General features: G+C 31.4%; 2 protein-coding genes across 3 annotated transcripts; both read right to left on the bottom strand.

Moving 5' to 3' along the window:
- Positions 1 to 4156: 4156 nt before the first annotated feature.
- On the bottom strand, positions 4157 to 6734 carry LOC133205613 (uncharacterized). The gene is made up of 4 exons (XM_061341451.1): positions 6615 to 6734; positions 5562 to 5699; positions 5260 to 5352; positions 4157 to 4641 (listed from the first exon to the last, which is right to left on the bottom strand). The coding sequence occupies exons 1-4, from the start codon at positions 6676 to 6678 to the stop codon at positions 4424 to 4426; spliced, it is 513 nt and encodes a 170-aa protein (XP_061197435.1). The 5' UTR covers positions 6679 to 6734; the 3' UTR covers positions 4157 to 4423.
- A 2698-nt stretch (positions 6735 to 9432) lies between these two features.
- Positions 9433 to 11670, bottom strand: LOC133172703 (uncharacterized). Of its 2 annotated transcripts, none has more exons than XM_061307652.1 (4): positions 11569 to 11670; positions 10792 to 10938; positions 10371 to 10463; positions 9433 to 10057 (listed from the first exon to the last, which is right to left on the bottom strand). In XM_061307652.1, exons 1-4 carry the CDS (start codon positions 11639 to 11641, stop codon positions 9696 to 9698), a joined length of 675 nt encoding a protein of 224 aa, XP_061163636.1. In that variant the 5' UTR covers positions 11642 to 11670; the 3' UTR covers positions 9433 to 9695. The 2 variants fall into 2 exon arrangements, with proteins under 2 accessions (XP_061163636.1, XP_061163637.1); XM_061307653.1 differs by having other exon boundaries at positions 10792 to 10920; positions 11569 to 11656.
- Between the last annotated feature and the right edge of the window lie 8662 nt (positions 11671 to 20332).

The raw sequence follows: 20332 nt of genomic DNA, 5'->3' as shown, positions 1-20332 counted from the left end.
TTGACAGAAAAACTACCAATGATAGCATTGTTTTCCGCCTACCTCCAAATCAATGTTAGAGTTGTCATGATTTTAAAAAAGTATAGATATCTATTTATATAATCTTATCTAATTTTGAAATATTTGTAAGAAGAAAGAAATAATTTTGCTATTCAGTGTGATTTTGGTTAAACTTGAGTGCTGTGAGATCATTAATTTTGTGGAGTTTAATTTTGGTTGAATTCATGTTATGGATTCATGTCCTGTCATGTGTAAAAGATTAAACAGACCCTGATAAAATGAGTGGTTTTACAGTAATTCAGTCAATTTAAAACGTAAAATATTTTCAAAACATTACTCACAAAGATTCTTTCTACAGATATTACAAATTGTTACCAGTACTTGGCAAATTCATAACCAAATGTTTTGTTGTTCGGGGAGGGGAGGGAATATTTACAGACCAAAATACAGCGAAACAGTCAATTGTTAATCAGTTTCTTAAAACTATAAGACTTTAATTTTAGATTCTAATATGGTTAATTTTACATTATTTAAACATATTTTACTAATTATTAACATGACAACTTTCAAAAATAATATTGTCGATACAATGACCTTGTTAGAATTTGTCGTTATGTGGACGCATGCTGTCTGACGTTTTTCATACAAATTGTAAAGCATGTCTGCGGATTTCTCCGTTAACCCGATCATGACAAGGGTGCTGTGACCGACGTCAGGGGATTGTAACTCCTTCATGGAAACTGAGATTTACAGTGGCCCTTTCTTGCTCCGCTCACAATTTGTATTATTTAATTGGGACTTTTGGGCATGATTACTTTATATTTCATTATATCAATAAAAAAATTTACACTTACCAGTCCTTGTCGAAAATCGTTAATAAAAGAAATATGCAAATCTGGTAAAATCTAATGACAAAAATTTTTGATATAAGAAAATAATAAGACGCTTAATAAAACGATTATTTTTAGAAAGTGACTTACAATGACCTTTTTTTTAAAAAAAAAAAAAGAAGTTAGACTGACACTTTTTACGTAGTATCCAAGAAACTAAATGGAAGAATTGCCAAACGTTTGAGAATATGCGTATGTAAAATATAGGCAGGAAGCTTCATCTTAACGCCAGTTATATAAATCCTGAAATTCCACCTTCCGGGCGAAATTTGTTAGAGATGAAATTTGATTTAAAAATACCAATTTTAAAATTTATTTTTCATGAATCCAAATATTTAATTAATCCGAACAATTTGCTCAAGAACGTAAGCTTCCGTATTTACGTGTCTTGACTGTATTTATATTTCTTTTTAATTTATTACATAGATTAAGCCAAGGAGGAAAAATTCCCTCCTTCCAATTAATGCTGATCGATAGAGGGCTTTTATCACATAGTGTTCTAGTTTTTATTATGAATCAATTCTTTCTTATCATGATGGGTTATAAAAGGAAATGATATGAAAATTATAAGTTTGTGGCTATTAAGTCTGAAATTTGAATTATGCAATACAATTTCAAGACAAGAATCGCACTCCATGGTCTGTGACGTCATATGCAGGACTCCTAAGAATGACTAGGGAGAAAATTCTACGATGTAATATGTTTTCGCTTTTCCACTCTCTCTTTGGCTTGCTCAAATGTCAAAATTTTTAACAATGAAAATCATGAAACTTTTAAGATAATGTTATTAATCATTAATGTTGAAATCTAATTTTACCTCTGAATTTAACCGAATTGTGTTGTTTGCATTTTTGTCACATAAGACGGTCTCGAATCAATTTGTGTCAAAACACTGCTGTCAAAATTATTTAACATAAGAATCCAAACTAGCACAAGGAAAAGAATTATATGAATTTGTTGTAGAATGAAAGGAAGTAATAAATTCCTGTAAAAAGAATAGTGTTAATTAAATTTGTAACCAACAAGCTTAACACATTGTTAATTATAGAATTTTTAGCAGACGCGTTGGCCAATTATTTTTTTTACATGAAGCTGGTGCATAATAATTAAACAAACTAGTCCGTCGTGTCCTGTGTGTACAAATGGTTATATTTGCTGAACGCCTCACATAGAATCTATGGTGATTGGCCGAAGACGATCACCAAAAAGGATTTTTTTTTACACAATCGCAGATAGCGTTGAATAGTGTTTACAACTTTAGGCCTACATATAATATATCATAAATTGAATGTAAGGCCATACATGCAGATTTGCTGAATTCTGATTGGCTTGTTATTTACTCAGTCTGGCTGTATTTTTATAACTATTCAATGACATTTTTTTGAAATTTAAGACATAGTTATATATTGTGAGACACCATAAAAATATATGTGAGAAATCTAGAAGTTAGTCGCGCTACTGCTGAAATGTTAGCAGCTATTTTAACGTACGATTTGTTGTTGTTTATGAATATTTTCACTATATATGGTTTAATTTGGGTAATACGCAAGTAATCGACTGTTGCCTCGTCTTTTTGGACTTTTGCCGACCGTTTTTGGATATATTTGGAAGTCTTCGCGCATCTGACTTCAGAGTAAATAGTGAATATCAAACTTTTTTTTAAATTAAATGTCGCTAGCAAAACAAACAGACAATTAATTGTCTTTAACTCTTTGATTATGCAAAATCATGCAAAAAAATATGATGGTTGTTTCTATTAAAATCAGTATTTCTATTACATTACATTACATAGTAAATTACATTTTGGGGGGAAAATGGATATATTTATTAAACAAATATATATATATATATATATATATATATATATATATATATATATATATATATATATATATATATATATATATATATATATATATATATATATATATATATATATATATATAGATATAGATATATAGATATATAAAGACAGAGAGTAGTCAAATTTTTTATCTTATAGATTTTATGTGAGAAGGGAACAGGACTCAGGATCTAATAAGAAGTCATAGAGTTGGTCAAACTTCTTTGCTAGTCTTTATACGCTTCAGGAACGATTGATCCACGTTCTCTAAGCTACTGAATGGGACAAACTTCCACAACGCCTGATAATATTATGATACGTGCGGGAAATATTTGCTGATTAAAGGAAAGGTTTCATCTTGCTTAAAAATAAAATGTTTTTACTTATGTCTGAGAACAAAGTAAAATAATGTTCTCATGTATATGAAAAGAAGTCAGCTGGGGATAAACTCTGTATATCTGAGCCTTTACACCATGTAATTGAGCCTTATTTGCAATGCAAATGACATGCATGGGAATAAAATATATTATTATATAGCATTGCACCGGAAGTAATCACACTAAATTCCCTGTACAACTTTGTTTTACCTGTCTCTTTTCGCCTTGTAGACCATGTATAACTTTGCAGGTACAACTGTCGTCTCTCATTGCATCAACTTACATTGTGGGTAGTAAACAACCCTTGTAACTTTTGTTAACTTTTATAGATAGGATATAGACTCACGTTTTCACCAAAAGATCAAAAATATCAAAAACTGAGGTTAATGGTCAAATCTGATAAATCATTTAGCGATTCTTTTTTTTCAAAATTAAATTTTCTCACAAGGAAAGATCTCTGAAACTCACAGGTAATTTTTCATCATTTTAAGGAGGCGGGGGTGGGGTGGGGGAGGGGGGGGTTCAACAAATTAACCATCAGATATAACTTAATTTTTTAGATATGATATCTTAAGCTGTCAACTATAATTTGGCAAACAAAAATTTCATACATTTTAGTTTTAAAATTTGATCATTTTGTATATCTTTACATGGAGCTCTTCTTCTAAAGGAGATCAATATAGTCTGAAAATAACCACAACCACCCAGCCCTCTTAAAAATATTTCAATTTCCATATTATTGCAATAATATTAAAGTTTAAACCAGTTTCAACAACTCAAATCACCTCTACCAAATAATTGTATCATTCAACACCTGTGCCTTGCAGAGTGCTTTGATCTAACTTGAACACATTTCCTCCGCTGAATAACTAACACATTCCTTACAGGAAAAAGAACTTATCGTACATCTCTCCATATACAATTTATGTACATTAAGTAAGGAAATTTGCTAGTTTCTATTAATAACATTTAAATACCTGGTAATTCAATCCGATACTTCCGTGCTGTATTGACTTTCATCCTTTAGATTACGGACATAAAAGCAATAAGGAAGAAAAATATATTTTATTGACAAAAATTCACTATAATAGGGTAGTTAACTTGTTTAGAAATGTTATTTTCATAGATATAGTCAGAAGAGTTATTCGTAAAAACAACGCTATCATTGTGGACAATATGGAAAGGAAAAAAAATCAGCTATTATGTATATCATATCGCTTTTGGAAACCGAACAAAGGAGGTGGCCAATAAATCTTGCATATATTTTAGGTTAAGTCTTCCCAGCTTTGTTTCAATACTAAAATTTTCCTCCTTTATTTTCCATTGTTTCCCCAGAACAGAAGTTTCCCGTTCATGGAATAAGGCATCTTGAAGCAGCCGAGGTCTACGTTGTATGTCTGCATCATAGTAACTGCCAAGTTTAGGCAGCCACTGATGTCTGCAGATTCAGTCTTGATATTGGCGATTTCTGCGCAAACATTGACGGTATGGCCTTGCACAGTCACGTCTTTGCATGCTTTCGGATTGTCAACTAAACCAACAAAAATATATATATATTTTAATGAAATTTTGTACCCATTGGAATGATACTTTAGCCTACACTTTTCACTTGGTTAACGGCCTTTAAGATTTATATATTGTTTAACATTATTACCCAAACGCACAAAATCAAAATCCTTCTCTCTCAGTTGAAAGAAAATTGTATTTTGTTAGCCTCAAATGCATAAAACACTACCAGCCCACTACTTTAAAACAATTTAACTGGCATTTGAAAAGTACACTTGATCATATGAAATAAATCAAACGGGGCCTGTTTGTGAAGAATATATACATGTACCCCGAGCATGTATATATATATATATATATATATATATATATATATATATATATATATATATATATATATATATATATATATATATATATATATATATATATATATATATATATATTGAGCTTGTTAAAATGACCTTTGTACAGGTTCCTGACAGTAGTTCCAGTACGGGTGTCAAATATTTACATGTATAAATAAATTTTACAAAATGTTCAAACAAAAGTTAATTATTTCCAGATATAGGATGAGAAATATCTATTACTGGTTTATATATATATAAACTATATAAACTGAGAAGTGCTAAGTTTACAATACCTGTTACTTGCAGGTTCATTAACGGTGTTTTGTCTGCACTGAGAGCGATGGAAAATTGTTTTGACTGAGAGGTGTATGTAATATCACCACATACTGAAATTGAACATTTAACATAAAAAAAATCATAATTGGTTTATATCAATAAAGCAGACTGAAAACTAGACAAAAAATCAATTGAGAAAAAAGAAAGAAATCCATTTTTTAAAAATTTTACATGTCCATTTCTAGAATTTTCTAAACTTGAACAAATGAATAAATTTATTTTTAAAGAAATGTTTTAGTAGATTTTTTTTAATACTCACTTGTTTTTGTGATAGACTGCCACGTGACAGCCTTGCAACAAGAGCATGAATTTTTTGAACATGTGCACCCATCACCAACAAAGTTGCCCTCAAGCAATGCTCCTAAAAGACGACCCTCCTTTACAAGATCAACTTGACCTAAAAAAAAATAAGTAAACAAAATTATTAAGAAAGGAGTATTCTACTTAGAAAATAACAAATAAAAAAATTAAATGTTTGGTCTAAGTCTTGTAAACGATTTACAAAATGAACATTGGCGGTCATTTGATTTTATTGAAAAATGTGAAATACAAATAAATTGAAGTATGAAGCAAATTTATTTCAAAGAAGTGAAATAAGGATTACTAATTTAATGAACAAGCGGTCGTAAGTTTATATGATTGATCAATGTTTAAACACAAAATGAGAGGGAAGAAATTATTTACTTAATAGTTTTTATTGAAAATAGGAAAAGGATGTTAGAATTATGCTTACATGTAATTAAGGGTCCTCTATATAATAATGAAAAAAAAAATTATGAACCTTGAGAAAATTATCCCATGTATGTGAAAACATTGAACTGATTAACTACATTTTCAATACAGGCTACCTGTTATTTTTCCCTAGGAAAAATGTCCAAAGACAACAAAATATTGATGAAAAGGATCAATGTTACTTACTTCAATAAGGAAAACATATACAATTTAGTTATTCGTTAAATTTTACCTCACCTTCGTCTTATTTAATAATCATTAAAATTATGGAATTTATTTAAACTCCGTAAATTTTGTTTTATTCAAGTTCAGATCAATTCAAATCATTGAATTCTTCAGTGTCAGTGTAAAAGTGGTCCTAAAGATTGTTTTCGCCTTTTCAGCTGAGACACATGATATATTAAAGTACATCTTCATGCAACATATTTTGACATTATGTCTGTAGAAACCATATGGATTGATCAGTCATATCTAGTTTACGTTATTTACGCTTAACGTATTAAGTAGATAAATTCTTATGAAATTGTATCGGCCAAAGTACATGTCAAGAAAATTTCGGAAAATTGGTTATAAATCTTACCTTCTGCTTTTATTTGTCCAGCAGAGCAAAGAAAAGCAAAAGCGAGCAACACGACTACTATCATTTTCCTTGTCGACAAAGACGTTGACGGCAACTCAATGAATATGATGGCTGGTGGTAAAGGTCTCTTTTATACATTAATGATAAGCATCAACTTGGAAGAGGGTATAATGCTTTCAAGGAAATAATTCACTCATTTGTAACTTAATTTGCGAAGAAACAAACCAATCCAGTCCCCAAACAGAACCACGTGTTCAAACTTTAAGACTGTGAGTGATATGCATATTTAGAATCTCGATCAAACTTTAAGATACCAAATGAATGATTTGCATATTTAGAATTTTGTGTTGTTTTTATAATATAACATTTTTTTTTGAAATTACCGAATGTCGGTACATTCAAAGGGTGTAATAAGGAAGAATCTCGGGGTTTAGAGAGGAAGTGGAGTAACCATTATAGTGTTGTTTGAAAGTGATAGCATGAAATATATGGATATAACGAACAGTATTCAAGCTCAAAAGTCCATTATACAATATAAAATAGGAGCAGAGCAAACACGGACCTCCAAACATCAGAGGTGGGATCAGGTGCCATGGAGGAGTGAGCATCCCCTGCCGACCGGTCACACCCGCCGTGTGCTCCTTGTCATGATCGGGAAATAACGGAAAAATCCGTCGACAATTCAGTGTGTAAATAATGGCCTAACAATTAGTATGAAAAACGTCAGTCAGCATTTGACTCAATGATAAATTGTATTTGCTGACAAGGTCATTGTATCGACCATAGAACTTACGAAATGATGACTTTAAACGAGACAGCTGATATTCTTGTTTCATCAACTTATTTGTCAATAATTTACCTCGTTTTAGAAATTGTACATACGTAGAGCATGCTCTTGCGTATCGAATCAACTGAGAGATATATACCCCGTATGCAGTTGATGAAGGTATATTGCTGCATAAGTAAGGGAAGTTGACGATTGAAAAGTTAAAGTCATCACGTTTATCATAAAGCCTGGTTGTTAGATTACCATTAACGTCTTTTTCAAGTAAAATATCCAAATATGAAGCAGATGTGTCAGACTCTGTGGTATCTTTTATCTCAAGTTCACCAGGATATATCGTATCGACATAAGAATGAAAATAGCCATTGTTAATTGACAATACGTCGTCGATATATCTAAATGTCGAGTTGAACGCCACAGCAAGTGTTTTCTTCTTTTCACGTACAAGATTTTGGACAAATTCTGCTTCATATGAATACAAAAAAAGGTTTGCTAATAACGGGGCGCAATTGGTACCCATAGGAATTCCAATAGATTGTTGGAAGACCTGGTCTCCAAAAACCACATAGATATTGTCAATCAGAAACTCAAGCATCTTTTTAATGTCAACTTCAGAGTACTTGTGTGTACAATCAGAGTGTTTTTTAACAAAATAATTTTGCAAATGACCAATGACAAGGTAAGTATATTTACGAGTTCCATTTTTATTGAAAAAGCAGCTGTCAATGATATCAGAAAGCCTGGACTTTAATTTATCTAGGGGAATGGTTGTGTATAAAGTTGAAAAGTCGTAAGTTTTTAAGCTGTTGATTTTGGTAAAATCTTGTGATTTCAAATTTTTCCAAAAGTTCCTTGGAATTTTTAAGTATCCACATCTGATTTACACCACTTCTCGAATATATTGTTACACAGTACTCTTGAAGTTTCTCCTTCACCACTGTTAATATCTTAGTGAGGAGTAAAGATAGAGGCTTGGTTGAACATTTACTGGAACCCGCTATGTATCTTTGTTTGTAAGGATTTTTATGAAGTTTCGGAATCCAATATAAATATGGTAATTCGAATTCATTTTGGTTGTTTGGAATATTAAAAATATTCAAAACTGACATAAAAGAAAAAAAAATGAAGAAAATTATTTTAAAAAATCTTCTTGTAAAGAATTACTGCCATCTTACGAAAGAATGTCAGACTATATTCCGCATTTAACAAAAGAACTTATAACTAAGACCAATTGTTTTGCAATTTATTAAATTCTTGACGTATTTAAATTGTGTTTTTAATATAAATAGGAAGAATTCAATTTAAATTTATGTAACGATCTCAAAAAATAGACGGCAAGATTTTAGAACTACGATCTATGTTGAATTAGTATACTTACTCGTTATTACCTAGACTACTAAAAAAAACAAGGACCAGTATGCTACTACTTATATATACATGTAGGTACCTGGCCCCAGGATTATGAAGAAATCTTACACATAAGTTATAATTTCAATCCTTCATAAAATTAATATTTATTATAACCTGACACTTGAGAATTTAAAAAATAACAACATAATAAAGAAACAAGTTTAATAAAATTTCAATTTTATGTGTTTTCTAATATAAAACCTTACGACAACGTACAAAGTTGAAATTTCTTTATGACCTTGGGGTCCTGGTTATTAAGCTATCATTTTAAATAAAACATTGTTTAATTATTCTTTTAAGTAAATCATTGATTATAAGGATAATTTTCTATAAAAGTTCAGGCAATGTACGTTCAAGCAGATTTGATTTCGAGGTTGAAGAAATGCAACGTTGTGACAAATTTAAAATTTTACAGTTCGTGGAGGACATGGATACGTGGGTCCCTTCAAATCACCAAAAACAACGAAAATTAAACCACAAAGAAAACTAGTGATTTCATAGAATATCTTTCTTTCCAAGCTGAAAAAAAAATCGAGGCAGCAAAGAAATGCCTTATTAGAAAATGTGTTTCACTTTTATAAAATTTCTTTTATGTTAAAATTTACACTTTTAGACAAATATAAAATCTTTTAAAACAGTTTTATTCCCAATTTTGTTTAATGACTACAAGTATTTATTTTCATTTGACAATTGGATTCTCTCTCTCTCTCTCCCTCTCTCTTGTCTATAGCTTATAAAAATTTTAGTCTCTCAAGAGATTTTAACTCTCATTCAGATTTTGGCAATGTGCAACATGTATATAAAAGTGTCTAAAGCTTGATTTTCACATAAGTAAAAGAAATTCGAGAAAAATTAGGAAGAGATGAAAGTCTCCATCCTTTCTCTCCTTAATAATGAGTGTCCTCTTCCATAATCTCCCGCATGAGGACCTCATACAATTCATTTTCATCATTTTGAATGTGCTTCGTCATGTAGCGAAAGTAGTTCAGCAAAGGGCTACGCTCATCATTGGTTTTCATCAGTTCCTTATTCCAAGGAGCTTCTCCCAACTTGATTTCATCGTTGGCAAAAGGAATTTTGAAGCATCCAAGGTCAAGTTTGATGACTTTTATGAAAGCAACCTTGAGGGTTATTCTCGAGCATCCAGACAGCCCGTCCCCTCCAACATGCATGTTGTACAATTGGATGCAAAGTTTTCCAACCTTTTTCAACAATGGAACTTTCAAACAAACAGCTGGAGGGTTCTGGACTAAATAAAAAAGCAGAAACAAAATGTACAATCATGTCATCGTTACATGCAAACTTATTTTAAGCTTAAAAGATAAGTACCTCTTAATATTTAAACTTTAGAACAAGTTATAAATTATTTCCTTATGCGAGGACAATTAATTGTACTACATTTGTCTATGTGTATCTGCAATAAATTATTTCCAATTGTTTGATTTAAATCTCAGTAACAGGAAATCATAGATTGGGACGTATATCTCTCGATACACAATCAATTTAGAACAATTAGGGAAGTTACCGGTTTACAATGACAAATAACATGTACACTTTCCCACCTGATACTTCCTTGCTGTAAATGACTTTTCCACCCCATGTCACCGTCAAAAGGACTCCTATTTCTTTTTTCAAATACTTCACGTTGATGCACACTATAAATATAATCAAAAGAGTAAGTACAGATGTACATATGTTATATAACCCTAAATGACGTATTAGTATGGAAATACTACTAAGACCAGGAAGCATTTCTTTTCTTTACTTTTTCTTTGCAATGTTGTATCTCTCTGTCTTTACAAATGTTGTATCTTTACCTAATCCAGATAGAGAACAGAATATGTGAAAGAATCAGAGCTATAGGAAGGTACTTATAATTCTGCTTCCAGGAATGAAAGGTGAAATCAAAAATATAATCAAACAACCTTTTGCATACGTATTAATGTTTCTTACAATGGCGAAAAAAAAAAATGAAATAATTACCATCCTTCCTCTCGTGTAGTACGGATACTGTCTGGCAACATCCACAGGTAGTGCTTGAACACTTGCAACTACCCTTTACAGAGTTCTGTATGAATCTCAGAGTGTCGTCCTCGAATACTGGTTCAAGTTCTGTGGTGATAGACTCGGCTGTGAGTGTAAAGAGTATGTGAGTCGTATAATTACAAAGTTATCATAACCACTTCCTTTCTAAGGAATGAGTTCCAATCAGCAGGGGTTTAGTGTACCACGGTTTAGTATATACATAGCTAGAATTATGAAACGCTGTCTAATTATTTTTATATCTATTGCATATAATTAAATGATTTAAGTATCTTTCTTGTTTTGATCAGGCAAATAATGACTTAGTTTTTGTTTCTTGCTGGGGATAGAGGTCAAATTTCTTTTTTGGAAACTAGCTACATGAAGATATTTTAGATTCCAAAATTGTGTTTACTATGTAAAAACAACGATTGCTACAACAAGCACCGCTTAGGGAAATGTGCAACAAGTACAACAACGACACGATGTGAATAGCTATCTGTTTTAGCATCAGTTATAAAATGTTTTAAAAAGGCACAGAAGCCCAAGACAATTTGTATTTTATGTGTAAATATTTCGATAAATCTCGCTGTGATAAATCATTCATCGGTGCTAAGAATTTTTATTTAGCACCAATGAATGATTTATCATAGTATGATTTATCGAAATATATACACGAAAAATACAAGGCACAGAAGCCTAACTTAAAAAAAATTTAATAAAGTTTTTAAATTTTACCTGTGCCACCTGATATCTGAAAGAGCAAGATCCATGAGGAAACTATACAAGCAATACTCAGGAACCCAGCCATTTTGAGCAGGAAGCTTATTTTAGTGATCGTGAACCATCGAGGACGATACTTTCCTTTCCGATTATTTAATCAGAACGTATGCACCTTATATATACGACTTACTTCCTGTTCTTCTCGGGACCATGACTAAACACGTATTCTGAAAATGATCTGGATCCATATTTATAAAATACTTCTTATTAAGGAGACCTGCATAACAAAACTATCATGACCCCAGAATATCTTACCTATAATTTTTTTTTTATAGAAACTGAAACTGAGTTTGTTGGCGCAAAAGTAGCTCACCAGTGATTCAGAGTCTATCGTTTAAAAATTTCTCATTATAATGTTTTCCTGTTAAAACTTAGAAGTATTGCATAATGCTTTAAAAATTGCAGCTGTTGTAAATTTCTTAAGAATTAGATAAGATATTGGACATATTAATATGTATATATAGCTGTAAATCGAAATTATCCCATCCATAGGAGTATGCACTTATCTAAGAGGACAGTCAATCATAAACATGTACTTGATTGTTTGTTCAAAATTCAACTATGTTCAAGTGTTTACAAGTTGTTTTTAAAAACGAGACAGTGTACTAACATTTAACTCTATACGTGTATAAAGGAGTGAAGACATAACTGTACGGTTGACAGGCTTTTGGCTAAGAATTAAAGAAGTCTATTGCGGCACCAAGAAAATTAATATTGATTTCAAAATAAAGGCAACACTTATTAAAATCCCAATCTAAATAAAATTTGAGTGATATTTTAAGACACTAAATTCTAGAGGACATTTCCTATTTATATCATAGATAAACAGTTCGCCATCTTGGAATAATCACCTAGTAATAAATAATCTCTACGTTGGGATTAGTCCACATTGCTTGTAATTTCTAGTCACTGCTTTCTTTAATGCACCTCTATTATTTTTTTCAAGCAAAAGTAAAGTATCACCCATTCTTCATTGATTAACAACTACAATAGGATTTTCCACCGCATCTTTGTGTTTCAGTTGCTACTGTCCTCCAATGATGTTTTTCTCCAGATGAGTATAGAACTAGTTGTTAGATAAATGATTTGATGAATTTGATATAACAAATCAATCATGTTAATGTTAGCCAAAAAATAATGCTGCCGAAATATTTTTGAAACAATGCTATATAGGAAACAAACACGCATGATGATTTAAGAAATCATGTGAATTAAAAATTACCCATTCTCAAGAAAATCACCTATGGGTGTTCGAGGTTTCGAAATTGTTCAGTAGAAGAGACGCCTCAAACTGAAGGTCCTCAATAACATCCTTCTATCGACAAAACGACATTTCTTTGATGAAGCAGGCCGAGGAATTTGCTAAATTGTGCAGTACTAGTAGAGAATCTGATAGAACAAATCATGGTATCTCTCTAAATGTATTTTTTCCCCGGTCAACTGATCAGTCAACTGTAAACTGATTAGTTTTCATTAACCTTTCCTATATGAATTGGATAAAACCTGTACTGTTGTTTCTAACAAACAAACAAAAATGAGTGTAGGTGGTAATACTAGTAAATGGGGATGGATATTCAATAAAAAAAAAAGTCTTTAACGACAGAAAGGCGTATTTCATGACTCCGTTAGAACATTTATCTGTAGAAATAAAGAGGGTAGTACGAATTGAAGGAGGAAGATAATTGAAGGAAGGGGAAAAAGAAAGGAAGGGGGAAGGGGGTGAAAAGAGGAGTTAAAACCTGGGGTTCTCTCTTGGCTCCACTCCTGGAATTCTTCGACGAAGTTAAATTGGACGTGTTTAATTCTTTGTTTCTTTCGTCACATAAAACGACACCCTCATCTTTTTAGTGATAGTTAAAAATCATCAACTTTATCATATAACAAATGAATCGCGTCTGTTATCATGTATTCCATATAGTCAGGATGGGAAACAGTAGTGAATATTCATCTAAACTCTATGATATAGGATCCCAGATTTCCAAGGCTATTTTTTTTAAATGTTGTTAAATCTCAACAATATTCCATTTGAACAAGGTTTGTTCCCATTGGAGCTTGTTAAAGTTTCTACATTCTGTGTAGGTATGTCCATTTCGTTATTTGATCGACCTACATTTTCACCGCCCAGTTAAATCTACGAAGGGTGGTTTGGGAATTTTAACTATAATTGTGAATCAGCTGAGCTCAGAAGATGCGAGTATTCAGCATTTAACTCAGGAGATAAAATATGTATGAAATGCGCATGTACGATGTTTCCCCTTTTCTTAAAAAAGGTTCTTCTAAAACCAAACTCTTTTTGACGTAATGGAAGTTGTTTTCATGAGCATATGGTTGTTTGAACCTTTTCTTTTTAAAGAATTACTTCTTTTTCGTATAAGAATAAATATTCCTAAGAAAGCTAAGTTGTCAAATTATTTTTTGAAAGATCTGTGTATTCCGTCCTTCGTTTGAATAATAGACAACACCTTTTTACACTGTAAAATTCATCTCATTCGAATGATTTGAATTTCAAAATTTTGCCCATTGCGATGAAACCCTTTTGTTCCATTTCAGAAAATACAATAAATTAAAAAGTTTTCAAAACCGAAATGTTATTAACGCCGGCAAATTCTATGGAACAAAAGAAACATGTTGTATAACGCTGTGTTTCTTGCATAAAATGTACAATATAGTACTACTCATCAAATAATATAATTTGAGCAAAAGGTCTATAGTAGTATTTGTATAATTTGCTCCGAAGTGCGAAAAAATAGTTTTTTTCTATATAATCCTATAGTACATGTACCTGTATTTTGAGATGCTCCCTAAAAATAACCAGACGGTAGATTTTCACTAAACTTGGCATGTATGCTAGAGTCAATGTAAGGTACATATGGTATAAAATTAAAGAGTTTCTCTATAGTAGTTTTCACACAATAAAACCCCAGTCGGCTCCCTTAAAATCATTCGCGGTTCAAAGAAATTCAAAATTTAAAACAATAACCGATTTATTTACCGAGTCCAAATTTAAATAACAGACAAATTTAAAGTCAATTTAATTATAGAAACGTGAGGTTATTCAAGCTCAAAATCGGTGAAAAATTAAATTTGAACATAAATAACAAATAAATAATAATAATATACTTGTCAGAGATAAAAGTCTTGTCATGCGACAAGACAAATTTGCGCAAAATATCATTAAATGGTCTTTTTCTAAAATTTATCCAGACAATTTCAGCTTTTTAAAGATTAGAACGACACATGGTATATAACGGAATAATGCTATCAAATAATTCACAAAGTAAGCAGTCACCATTATTTTTAGAGCTTGAACTGTGTACAGAACTTCTACACTGTTTACTGATGAATCTTTGAAAAATTTTAGATCGTTTTTTATTTCAGTTAGTTGCGTCTGAATTGACAGCATTTCCTCTGACGCCTTTTCTGAATTTTCCTGTTTTTAACTACTGTTATGTGAAGTCTGAGATGGTTTTTTGAGATAGGATTATTTCTTGTCTTGCGTTAGTTAGAATTCGAATTTCGGGTTAAAACACCACTGATCGACATAGTAAAGTACGAGGGGTGATCAAAAAGTTCGCGAACTATCTCTATATTTACAAAACCACAATTCAGATTAGAATGAAATTTGGCACACATATAGTCATACACATGTTCTATAAATAGCAGATGTTATATAATGTTTTGCTCCGTGTTTGTGACGTCACAATGTGAAAATGATGTCAATGTATAGGTGACTTGTGTCAAAAAATGGTTGACACAGTCGTACTCAAGCAACGAACGGCTGTAAAGTTTAACGTATATTTCGGAAATTCCTTTGCACTAGAATATGATAATTTGTACAAGGTTTATGAAGACAAAAGACTTACCAGAAGTTCAATCATTAATTGGATTGATTGTTTTAGTGAAGGCAGAGAGATGGTTAAAAATGATGTTTGTTCTGTTGCCCAGCGAAAGCAAGCCGGTAAAAAGATGTGTCCTTAGTTGAGCAATTTTGTTTTGAAAGATCGCCAAGTTGCAATTAGAAAAATAGTTGAATATCGGAACAATAATATAATTATTAAATCCCTAAAATATCGTTTACTTTAGACTTTAAACATATGAGATATGAAAAAAAAGAAGGCGCCCATACTTTTTCCACATTGGATAAACGACGCTCCCGAGACAGAGAAATCGGGTTGTGATGGTCACCATGCTAATTCTGGGAAGGGATATCCTTATCCACCATATTATTGCCGAGATTTGGCCATTTCTGACAGATGGTCTGTTCTTGTTATAATAAATAATTTGCATGGTAAGAAATATAAGACTCGGAAAAATCTCTTAGCTTCTGTGAACAGACCGCTACGGAGCATGTCACGTGACCGCCTGGATCACGTGATTCGCGCATGGACAGAACAATGGCTGATGTGCATTAAAATCGGAGAGGACTACTTTAAAAAATAATGAACACTGGAACCTCATTTTATTTCTTTTAAGGAAGTAATTCAATTAGTTCGCAAACATTTTGATCACCCTTCGTACATGTAGTATGCCGGAATGGTAACTTGCAGTTCTGCAATTATACATATGCGGTTGGATCCATTGAGATTCGAATTAATTAATTTAAAGAGCTAGAGCTGTATTGAAGACAATAATTTGAAAGAAAATTAATTGATATTCCTAATCATTTCAATTCAAGGGCAACTTTTGAAATAATATTGGCGTAAATTTTTCACATGTACAAGTATATCATGAAATATGGAGATAACGAACAGTAATCAAGCTCAAAAGTCCATTGAAACAATACACGGACCTCTAAAAATATCAGAGCTGGGATCAGGTGCTATGGAGGAGTTAGCATCTCCTATCGACCGGTCGCACCCTCCGTGTGCTCCTTTTCATGATGGCAAACGCTAAAATCCGTAGCCAATGCAGTGTGTAAATAATGGCCTAACAATAAGTATGAAAAACGTCAGTCAGCATTCGACTTAATGATAGATTATATCAAGTCATTGTTTCGTCATAGAACTTGCGATGTGTTGATTTAAACGAAACTGTTGATATCCTGTTTCATCAACTTGTTTGCAATAGTTTGCCTCGTTTTAGAAATTGTTATATGCTCTTGCATATCGAATCAACTGGGAAACATAAACTCCATATGCAGATGATAAGGGTATATTACTACATAAATAAGGGAAGTTGTCGATAGAAAAGTTGAAGTCATCGAGTTTTATTGTTAGGTTACCATTAACGTCTTTTTCTAGTAAAATATCCAAATATGAAACAGATGTATCAGACTCTGTGGTATCTTTTATTTCAAGTTCACTGGGATAAATCGAGTCAACATAGGAATGGAAGTAACCATTATTACTTGATAATACGCCGTCGATATATGTAAATGTCAAGTAGTTTTTAAATAAATTCTGCTTCCTGTGAATACAGAAATGGGTCTGCTAATAACAAGGCGCAATTGGTAACCATGGAAATTCCAAAAGGTTGTTGGAAGGCAATCATATTAAACAATCACTTTACTCACCTACCTAGTCCTTGTTATGCCTGCGGGCACATGGGACAAGGACTAGATTTTTTCACTTCTCTCTATCTTGAGCATTTTTTCCAGTTCTCCCCAAGTTAGTTTTTGGTCTCTCATCTCCTTTTCCACAGTCCTTCGCCAGGTGTTCTTTGGCCAAACAATCGCTTTACAAGCACATCACTCTGATTCCAGACAAAAGAAGGTTTAGAAAACCAATAAAAATTACTTAAGTATGAATTGAATAAATAAAAATTATATTTTTGAAAAAGTGTATGAAAATATTTTCTGCCTTTTCTCAAGATACATTGAAAGTGTGTAAAGACTGTTTATAAATTTTTTTTATTCAATATGTGCAAATGAATTTTAAAAAAGAACTCAAGAATGAAAACAAAATTGGCGTGAAAGGAAAACTTTGATCACTTACTCGGAATCACAAAATTTTAAAAGCTAGTATTTTAACCACTGCGCCAGTAAAACATTAAGTGGATAATCTAAGACAGGTTGTTTATAATTGAAGATATATTCTCATTATTTCAATATGAAGATCTCCATTAATTAAAATCAGTTAAATGTAATGAGGAGCAGTGTTGCCCAATAAATATTTTCTTTTTGGTTAGGGGTGGTCTTTGGCAACAGTTTGTCATTGTTAGAAGAACATGCCTCAATATTTACTATATACTCCATATAAACTCTGTGGTTTTTATATTAATATAAGGAATTTATTGACACTCTTACCTTTTTTCCTGAATAGCATCCCACTGAATATCTGGGCAAGGACTAAAGGTATCTTTTATGCATTTATGATTTGCATCATCTTGTTAGAAGGTAATTCTTTAACAGGTAATATTTGACTCTTTTGTAATATAACTTGCTTAGATATAAACTAATCTGGTTCCGAACAGAACCATGTGTTGATACTTTTACATTGTACGAGATAAATGATATGAATAAAAGTCTCATGCAATGCGTATTTATTTATGTTTTAATATTCGATACAGCCAAATGAAATAAAAAAGGATTGATTGGTTTTAATTAACCATTACATTTAATTAGTTGTCTGAAACCAATAAGGATTAAAAAAGAAAAAAAACATTCTTGTTAAGAAATTAATGCCTTTAAACATTATTTTGTAAGTGTATTATTGTAAGGAACCTATATACTACTAAAATAGGTCCCTGGTTATTAAGTTTTATTATATAAAACACATTAAATAAATTTCCTTTTACGTATATTAATGACTTCGGGGTTAATATTTCTAAAATTTTCAGCAATGCGTTACATTGATGATTGCTATGGAACTCAGACTTGTTGGAAGGATGGATTTAAAAAAAAAATTCGAAAAGTTTTTTTAACACTTTATCCCCCTTTCCAAGAAAAACAAATGCCTAATTAAGTCAATGTCTAACAAGAAAGACACCTGCATACATGTGTTCTACTACTGAAAAACTAAGCTTTTATGTAAAATACAACAAATATCTTTTAAGTCTTTGTCAGAAAACATTATAATTCTTTATTTGTTTATGACTACAAGCAATTTAATTCACTTGATACATGGACTCTCTCTCTCTCTCTAAACATGTAAACAAATTAGTCGACTTTCGTTCAGATTTTGATAATCTGCGATAAAATGTTCTCTTTTCTTGATCGATAAGCCTGTATGTAACATAGGTAAAATAAAAATTAACAAGATAGTCATCATCCATTTCTGTAGTTACTAACGAGAATCTTCTTCTATGGTCTCTTGCATGAGGATTCCGTGTAATTCATTTTTATCATTTTGAATATGGTTCATCGTCAGAACTTCATTCCAAAGTGCGTTTCTCAACCTGATTATTTTGAAGAATCCAAGCTCACGTTTGATGACTTTTAATAAAGCTACTTTGAAGGATACTCGAGAAGATCCAGACATGTTATACCCTCTAATCTGCAGGTTGTACAGTTGGATGTAAAGTTTGCCGGCGGGCGAATGGTGTTTTTAAACAAACAGGTGGTGGATATTGGACTAAATATAAAAGTAGAAACAATATTTATAAACTCACTATGCAAAAATATTTTAAACTAAAAAAAAAATAATAAGTATTTAAACTTAAATTAGTTATAAAGTAGATGTTTCCTTCTGCAATGAAAATTAATGAACAGAACTTCTTTACGTGTATAAATTATTTCCGATTGATTGACAAAAATATCAATAACAGGAATTGAACTTTATGAACAAATATGTAGAGTGCTATTTTCCCCCAGAATCATAAACCATTTAGATAATAAGAATAAAAGATCCTTTTAACAAAAAGCACATTTTTGCCGAAATATTTTTTTCCTAATTTAAGGAATTTCTCGCACTGAGAAATCAGTTTTAGTTACTTTTCTATTTTTTATTTGTTTGCTTATTGTGTGTGTGTGTGGGGGGGGGGGGGGGGGGCTCAGTTATATTTTAATAACGATTAGTTTGAAAATTAGCATTTTCTTTTAAATCTAGCAATTTTATTTGAACTTCTTTTAAATTACGATTGTCTTTTATTTGTTTTCTTTTACTGACATGAAGGTTTTTTAATAGATTTTCATAGATTGATATAACAAATGACTTTTATTTTTATAACTTTTATATAAAAATAGTAAAATATCTATCTGACCTCTTGTCATGTTTTTAAGATATCTATAGTATGCATTAATAAACAGAAAATTTTAAGCTCTAGAGTATCTTATTTGCAGCAAAAACATATACATCAACAAACAACAATTAAACTTTTTCACCTGATACTTCCTTGCTGAAAATGACTTTTCCAACCATTGTCACCGTCAGAAGGACTCCTTTCTCTTTCTTTAAATACTTCACTCTGATACACACTATAAATATAATGTATAGACTTCGAGGCAACGCCTTTTAATTGTCTTTATGACGTATTAGAATATAAAAACTAAGACCAAAGGAGACTCTAGGTGTGTTCTTCATCATATTAAAGATTGAAAACATTCTGACAAAGACTTTAGAAAATATTTACAAGTTTAGGTGGTAAATTGACTCAAAAAATATTGAGCACATTTGCCTATATTCGTTGAAATGTGGACTAAATCTTTTATGTCAATTGAATAAAAAAGAATTTATCCTTGAATAATATTGCTAAATTTGGTTCAGTTAATAAAGTCTATAAACGACGATGTTTGAAGAAGTATTTTAGTGATTTATTATATTCTCCTTATGACCAGTACCCC

The sequence above is a fragment of the Saccostrea echinata genome, unplaced genomic scaffold, assembly GCF_033153115.1.
Source record: "Saccostrea echinata isolate AGI-Se365-2 ecotype Australia unplaced genomic scaffold, CSIRO_AGI_Sech_v1 ptg000054l, whole genome shotgun sequence".
NCBI lineage: Eukaryota > Metazoa > Mollusca > Bivalvia > Ostreida > Ostreidae > Saccostrea > Saccostrea echinata.
The sequence above is the reverse complement of the archived record's forward strand: the minus strand, read 5'-3'. Positions and strand labels throughout refer to the sequence as shown.